This window comes from Narcine bancroftii, chromosome 8 (assembly GCF_036971445.1).
Source record: "Narcine bancroftii isolate sNarBan1 chromosome 8, sNarBan1.hap1, whole genome shotgun sequence".
NCBI classification, from domain to species: domain Eukaryota; kingdom Metazoa; phylum Chordata; class Chondrichthyes; order Torpediniformes; family Narcinidae; genus Narcine; species Narcine bancroftii.
The window spans coordinates 42593201-42601539 of record NC_091476.1 but is presented as its reverse complement, the minus strand read 5'-3'; the positions used below and the strand labels follow the sequence as shown (position 1 = coordinate 42601539).

Here is an 8339-nt window from a genome sequence, read left to right as displayed (position 1 = left end):
TTTCTACCTGGCCCAGTGGACAGCGGAGTCAACAACTGGTTCGTGAGGAATACACCTAGTGTAACAAACGATCTGCTGGAGGAACCTAGCAAGTCTAGAAGAGCCAGTGGAAGGGAAAAGAGTTGTCAATGTTTTAGGTCAAGAACCTTCTTTGGGCCTCTTGACGAGACCCATCAACAATTCTTCACCACCCTCCCCCTTCCTACCGTGGATGCTAAGCCACCTGCTGAGCTCCTCCTGCAGTTTGTTATTGGCTGAGCAAACATCTAACATTTTTTTTTAACCAGGGTGAGTTGATTACTAAACCTGATTGGTGCTGAATGGTCTCAGATAAGATGCCAAAATGAAAGAAATGATTGATTTGTAAATCTCTGGTCATATATCCCATATATAGCTCGTCCATGAGCTTTAAGCAGCTAACCAGACTTCAAACTAAAGATGTAATGCAGCAAAACTTTCAGCGTGCAGTTGGCCAAATGATTTGCAACAATGTTCTCAAATTTTCAGTTAATATTTCTATCTAGGTTAAAGCAATGGTTTGTCTGACTGTGCATGGTCATTACAGCCACAGCCAGCTCAAATCACAATTCTCATCTATACGACTACCTTCAACAGAGTGAAGCATGGACCTCCCTTCTATGAAAGAAATCTACATCAAGCACTGCTTCAAACCGGCAGCCAACATCATAAAGGACCCCCGACACCCTGGTCACAACCACCTCTCACTGCTACCTTCAGGAGACTGGTGCATCATCTTCAGGTTCAAGAACAGGTTTCATCCAACAGCTATCATTTTCTTGAAACCCCCCGCCCCTCCCTCACTACCCTATCCATAGAGCCTGAGGAGTGAGCAGGAAATGCTGAGTCCTGATGCAGGCCAAAATGGACACAGCCTATAAATGCTGACTACATCTCCACAGGGACCAAATATGTTTCCCTCAGGTCAAGCAAAGGGTGAACTTGAGCTACCTACTCCTGACCTGTAACATTATCCTAAAGTTATATCCTAAAGTTTAACATTACATATGTTGAAAGAAGAGAAAACACGCAGATGTTGTTGAAAACTTTCAATAAATATTTAGTTCGGCCCTTGACTTAGTCCAAGTTTTTAATTTTGGCCCTCCGTGTATTTGAGTTTGACACCCCTGGCTTAGTGTGTGCACATGGAATGATTTGTAATCCACTGCAAGAGTATGGAATTTAAACCCGAAAGGTGGTGGGAATTGGCGTGTGGTCCCTGCCACTAAAAGTACGCCAGCTTCTGCATGTTGATAATAAGTCCAGAATCAACAAAAGTTCTGTCTGCATTAAACTGTCACTTTTCTTGCATGAACTGTAATGGTGACTATTTATCTACCAATCCTTTTATATCTGTTATCTCTTGTTTTCTGTCTTGGCATGTTGCAGCAATTTAATGTTGCTGTATATATTGGTGCATATTATGTACCTGTTTGGCTGCATCGAGCAGGAATTTTGGTGCATATGTACATTATACATGTGTATGGCAATAAGTCTCATTACTCAGAAGCCCTCATAAACATCAGGCCACGAGGAAAGCTCAGTGCTTTACTGGGTTAGATAAAGGAAGAGAGAGAGGTTGCAATGTATGTCAGACTGATCAAAATTTTAAAATCACATTATCACCAGACAGGGATACAGAATAGATCCTGAAACACAACATGAATCAGCAATGGAGGCTCAACCACAGGGAGGAACAAGCATAGACTCATTAATTCCCATTCGGAGCCTGATTCTGTGCACTCATAGTGAGTGCAGGTAAAGTATGGTGATGTTAACATTCATGATTATCATATGCTGATGCAGGGAGTGAATCACTGAGACCAGAGGATATAGAATTAACCTCACATCATTGCTGCAAACCCTTAACATGATTAAGCCATTTGAAAATACTGCAGTGGTATTACAAAGCATTAAAACTCAGAAACATGAAAGAATGGTTCATTTACCTCCAATAAATTCTTTCAACTAACTTGGCTTTGCATCTGCTAACTTATTAGCCCCGATCTGAAATTAGCAGTCAGCTCCATTCCTAGCAGAATGTGGAGAAGGGGCTTCGAGATTGTCATGATTCTTGTGCAAAATATTCCTTCTTTAATTTGAAGCCACATCACGTTTTCCTAGGGTAACACGCCAAAGGAAATAATTTCTCTCGATCATCTGAAGTCCCTCCCTTGAAGTGAGAAGTTGCCCCTTGAAACATTAAATCTGTTTCTCCTCGCACTGATATGGTTGTGCATTTCTGGCATTTTCAGTGTTTCCTTATGATTTCCAACAGGCAATATTTTGCTGAATCTAATCAATCATTTTTTTTCATATTCCAACCCTAATTACGCTGAGCTCTAATAAAATATTAAACAAAAATCACCCTTTCAAATGACAAATACTACCATTAGCAACATGACACATTCATCTAGAGTGTCCTGGTTGACAAAACAATGCAATAATTCGATTGATGCAGAACCCAGGTATGAACTTCCCAATGTAATGACACATTGTACTGATAGTAAATTGGAACCACAATTCACTGTGAATTTAATATGAAAATACAAAATAGGTAATAGAATATCATTTCCACTATTTTATATATCAATAAATATGTTAACAAGTAAACATTTTGGTAACTGGGGAAACATAAGAATATATATTTGCCAATCTTTAACTCTAAGTATTTTCAACTGTAAAGATTGATAAAGTAATGGCTGTGAAGGCGAAATGCATTTAATAAGCTTACACGGTAAGCAACCTAATATCCTTGGCTGGGAATTTCTAATTCAGGCGACATATCCATTGATTCACTTGTTCAAACATTGCAGTAAGGGACCTTAGAGATCTCGTGTAAAAGGGGAAAATAGAACATACAATTGACATTTTACCAGATTTGTCACAATTCTCAATTCGATGGCGCTGTCATTATATTTATAACTGTGTTCAATATAACAGCCAAACCTACGCTTCAAACGGCATAATTCCCAATTTCTCCCAAGGCGGATTTTTAAAAGGTTTTCTGGGACTGTTCTTTTGGTGCGTTCGCATCAATGATAAAATGAACAACAACAAAAAGACGTGTCAGAGAGTGTGTTGATGCCATTGTTATCCCGTCTCTCCCACCCTCCCCTCCCCTCTCACACTCCATTGCCAAAACGCAACGTAGCTACCCCATGCAAAGGACAGGTATCACAGGTATCAAAGCATTGGCTATTTGGTAAGGATAATTCAAGCCGGTGCACAAACAGCAAAACAAACGTCTTCCGAGGTGGAGGGTGGGATATTGAAATGAAAGAAGAGGACAAACATTTCATTCTAAACTCAGGTAGGTCTGACCGACGCCACGTCGGGGGGGGGGGGGGGGCATGTCAGAACTGACTCAAACCTTTAGTAGATTCATTTTATATATATTTTTTAAAAATCCTGTTACCATTGAGTGCGTAGATTGTTCGCCTGACAGCTTCTCGACTCTTGCGAGGTGGGGGGGGGGGGGGGGGTATTCTAATAAAATGGAAATCCTGCACCTTTATAAAAACATCTCTGCAGAACAAGATGTAACAAAGCAACAATGAACCCGCTCCAACCTTTTTCACCCAGCTCGCAGATGTCTGAAAAGTACAGTAAGTAAAGGCACTTTTCCAATTATTATTTCTTTTAAAAAAAACACATTGTAGCACATCTTGCTCTAGATCTGGCTGAGGGCTGCCTGCTCTCGACGGCTGCCTGCTCTGTGTAGCAAATCTTGCTCTAGATCTGGCTGAGGGCTGCCTGCTCTTCCAGCACTTGCAGATAATCAGGCGAACCTTGGAGTTTGGCTTTCAATTCGAAATATTCCCCCTTCCTTAATTCCACCACCATCTTCGGGTGAGCGGCCCCCAAAAGGGGCTTCTTCAATTTCTTCGCCTCTTGCTGCTTCTCCGGGTACTGCAGCTCGAAGCCGCCGACGCCCAGGCTGTTCAGGTCTCGCTTCCCCTCCACGATATCCCGGTAAAATAAGTGGGAGTCCCTGGCCGGCAGCAGCTCGTCCAGTTCCTCGATTGTACTGAGTCTCTTCTTGCTGTCGGAGCGCGCTGCTTCCCTCTCTTTCTCCGAGAGGTTGCGCAGGAAGATGGTCTGGCCCTGCGCCTCGCCGAGCGAGGGGCCGCGCTCGGAGCCGGCGGACTTCTTGCTCATCTGCTCCATGGTGTCGGGCACGGAGCTCAGAGTGACCCCGGCCTTGCCCGGCTTCACGTGCGACTGCATTAAGCCGCACTCCGCGTTGCCCCCTTCTTGTTTGGGGCTGGTCTTCTTGTGTCGTTGCAGGACGAAGACCAGGAGGCAAAACGCCACGAAGACCGTGAGGATGAGCACAACGAGAATACTGAGGATGAGGATGGAGAGGGGCACCGGGCCGCCGGGAGAACTCTTGGCCAAGTTTAAAGGGGTGGATTTGGAAGGGGGGTTGGACTCGGGGCTGGGGCTCAGTGGGGCCGGTTTGCTCAGCAGCCGAGGGCAGAGAACTTCACTCTTCAGTGTCCTCAGGTCCACGCTGGCAAATTTCACCGGCGTCTCGCACTTCACCTCCCTCACCAGCGTCCCTTGGTGTAGCTTCTCTACCCAGAGTTTCAGCGCCACCAGGTCGCAGGTGCAGTCCCAGGGATTGCCCTCCAAGTCGATCTGAGCCAGGGACCTGAGCTGGTCCAGCACCCCGCTTACCGGGAGGTACATGAAGTGGTTGTTCCGCAGGTTGAGGCGGGCCAGTGGCACTCCGGCGAAAGCGTAAGCGGGCAGACCCTTTAACAGGTTGTTGTTCAGATAGAGGAGCTGGAGGTGAGGCATGAAGTCAAACGCCCCCGCCATCACTTCCTTGATCATGTTGTACTCCAAGAACAAGTACTGCAGGTTGCTCAGACCAATGAACATGTCCTGACAGACTTTCCGCAATTGATTGCCATTGAGGTACAACCTCCTTAAATTGGTCAGGTTGCTGAACACACCCTTTTGAAGGGCAGATATCTTGTTGTTACCCAAATTCAACAAATCCAACCCTTCATAGACCTCCAAGTCGGAGGGCTCAATATCCCTGATGTAGTTGCCGTTGAGGAAGAGTTTCCTGGCATTAGGGGGTTTGGGCAGTAAAGCGGACACGTTCTCGATCCCCCGTTCCTGACAGCTAACACTGAAACCCGAGTCCGACGATTGACTCTGGCACACGCAGCGGGCGGGACACAACACCTGAGGGGGCACCTTGGTCTGAAAGGAGACGATTTGGCTGTAATTCCGACTACTGGACAGGAACTTGCCGGAGGCGATCCCCGACTGGGACCTCCTGGAGGAGTTGGTGGCTCGGGGGGTTGACTTGGTGGGAAGGGTGGGCCGACGCGTTGCCCTAGGAACCAGTTGCAAGGATGGTGCCAGGGTGGGCTCGAAGCTGCCGACCCCGTCCTCGGGGCAAAGGTCCCGCTTGGTCACTTCTTTCAGCTGCTTCCCGTACAGGTTGGAGGGCAGTTCGCACATGGCCTCGCCAATGTACAGGTGATAAGGCATGTTGTCCAACCAAGAGGTCAGGGGAAGCAGATCGCAGGAACAGTTCCAAGGATTGTCTTCCAGCTGAAACTCCACGATCCTACCGATGTGTTCCAGCACTCCAATGTAGGGAATGTTCTGCAAGCGGTTTCCACGGAGATCCAGGTGTGTCAGCGACGCGAAGCGAAAGATGTTGTCGGGGAGCGACGAGATTAAGTTGTCGTTGAGGATCAGGACTTTGAGTTTATGCATCCTGTTGAAGGCTCCACGCTCGATGGATTTGATGAGGTTGTAGTCGGTCTGGAGGTACTCTAGATTCTCCAAACCCTGGAAGATATCCGCCCGCAGAACCTGCAACTCGTTGTTGTTCAGGTGTAACTGCTTCAGGCCGCTGAGCCCCCGGAAAGCTCCCGCCCGTATCTCCTGGAGCTTGTTGTTCCCCAGCTGGAGGGAGATGGCATTGGTGAAATTGGCGAATGAGTACGGGGCCAAGGAGACCAGCAGGTTGTTCTGGAGGTTGAGATGGTAGAGGTTGGCGGCTGGAGGTTTGAGCTGATTTGGTCTGTACATGGAGATCCTCTGGCAGGAGATGTAGAGGATGTGTTCGACTGGAGTGCAGGAGCAAACGGAGCAGATTTCCTTCACGTCGGGGTCGGATGAGAGAGAGAGGGTGGGCATCGAGAACATCAGGAGGACAAAAAGCTGCATCTTCGCACCATCCACCTGAAAAGGCAATGGCAACAGTGGGGTACTTGGTATTGCGTACAAGGGAGGACGTGAATGGAGAGGAAGGGGGAGAGAGAGGAGGGAGGGAGGGAAAGAGAGAGAGAGAGCGGGAGAACGAGGGAGGGAGGAAGAGGGCGAGACAGAGGGGGAGAGAGCGAGAAAGGGTGGGAGGAGAAGGAAAGGGGAAGGAAGGAAGATGAAGGGATGGATGTAGAGAGAGAGAAGGGAAACGGAGAGAATAGAAGAAAGATGAGAGGATGGAGGAAGTGCGGGAGAAAGAGAGAGGAGAGAATGGAGGAAAGGGGAGAAAAAAGTGAGAAATAAAAGAGACGATGGGTCGAGAAGGGAGAGAAATTGGGGGGAGGGAGAAGAGTTGGAGAGAAGGAAGAGGTAGAGTGAGAAAGGGAAGGGGAGCAAGGGAGATAAAGGGGCAAAAACGAGGAATGCTGAAGGAGAGGAGAGAAAGGGGAAAGGAGATGTGAGAGAAAGGGTGGAGGAGAAAAGCGAGAGCAAAGAGGGGAGGGAGAATGAAGGGAGGGTGAGGACAGTGAAAAGGGAATGGGAGAAGTCAAGGGAAAAATAACTGGGAAGTGGCGGGTGAAACGAAAGAGGAGAGAGGCGATGGGTCGCAATAAAGGAATGAATGAGCAAAGGCTGTAAATGTGGGGTGGGGGGGGTGGGGAGAGAAAGTTGCATCAAACCCAGATCGGCCGAAATGAGACACCCGGGTATAAAGTGTCTAAAATGCCTAAAATGCGGAACAACTAACATATTCTTGCACCATTCCCAGCTGTCACGCTGCCATGTAACCCACATCGCAAACCCGCTGAAAGTTCAAATTACCTCCTTTTCCTCTGCGGGTTTCCAGTGTTTCGAGGCAATCGGCGCTGCGGCGTCAGAATCTACAGCACGACGCGCCAGAGCGGCAGCATCAGCCCCACGGCCACCCGCCCCAGAGTGTGGTGGTTGCGGGGTAGAGGCTGCGGACAGTTAGCGGGACCTGGCCGGCTCGCTCTGCGTGGAATCGGTGGCGGCCGCTGGCAAAAGGACCCCGAGATAAGCCGCGTCCATAGGGTGTACGACAGTGCCCAATCTCCGCCGGGTCTCACGGTGGCCACCGGGGGTGACAGATTCAGCAAGGGATGCAGAGCATCAGACGGAATCCGCTTGGAAACCCCGTTTGGGCGATATATTTATTTTTTTAAAAAGGCCAATTTGCTGCTTAATCCAATATTTAGATTCCTGCAGTAATCCCGACCGGCAGAAAGGGATCAAGTGTAATCTTACTTTAATTCCGCTAATTAACACATGCTCGCCAAGTCCATCCTTTATTGGAACAATATTTTTAAAACCAATTCACCGTCTTATTGATCCAGGAGGTCGAAGTTCGCCATGTATCTTTTTTCATCGCTCTCTTTAGAATGAATCCAGCGTGATGGCACCCCCTGAGCCCACGGGTGAAGTCTGTGCAGTAAGAAGGAACATCTTACATCTGCACTTGCCGTTGGTCTTGAAAGAGCGAGCAGTTTTGGGTTGTCCTGCAATAAGAACGTGCTCTGAGACTCGAAACAACATCGGTGTCGACCCGACGCTTCTCTCTCTTTCTCTCTTTCACACACACATACACACACAGGCACGAAGAAGGGTGAATAATTCAAAGAAACGCAAGTCGTCGTCCACGGAAATAGCTGTTACTCTCACACTGAGAGCAAGCTTGCGAGAGAGAGAGAGAGAGGGAGAGGGGGGGGGGGGGGAGACGGAAGCACAAAAGCGCCATTAAATAAAACCAATCATTGATGCTGCGTCCTGTGAGCACATGGCAGAGAGCTCGGGGAATCTCCCGAGGAAGCCGACCCCCAGCCCACCTGTGCGCAGGTGCAGCGGTGCCCCGGAGCGACTCCGTGAGAATATGCGGCAATATTAGCATGAAGTTATCCTTCTGTAGAAAGAAAGAGAGAGATGGAATTGGGGGGGGGGGGGGGTAATAGAGAGAGACAGAAATCGAGAGAGAGAGAAAGGGAGCGGGGAGGGAGAGATGGGGAGGGAGATACGCGGGGAGAGGGAGGAAGAGAGAGAGGTAGGGAAGAGAGACGAAGGGTGAG

General features: G+C 48.3%; 1 protein-coding gene across 1 annotated transcript; it reads right to left on the bottom strand.

Moving 5' to 3' along the window:
• Nucleotides 1-3170: 3170 nt before the first annotated feature.
• slitrk4 (SLIT and NTRK-like family, member 4) lies at nt 3171-6219 on the bottom strand. The gene has a single exon (XM_069896032.1). It carries the CDS (start codon nt 6217-6219, stop codon nt 3754-3756), a length of 2466 nt encoding a protein of 821 aa, XP_069752133.1. The 3' UTR covers nt 3171-3753.
• Between the last annotated feature and the right edge of the window lie 2120 nt (nt 6220-8339).

What these genes read in the sequence shown, in the direction of transcription:
- slitrk4 (XM_069896032.1), bottom strand. Translation starts at nt 6,219, where the DNA reads ATGCAGCTTTTTGTCCTCCTGATGTTCTCGATGCCCACCCTCTCTCTC.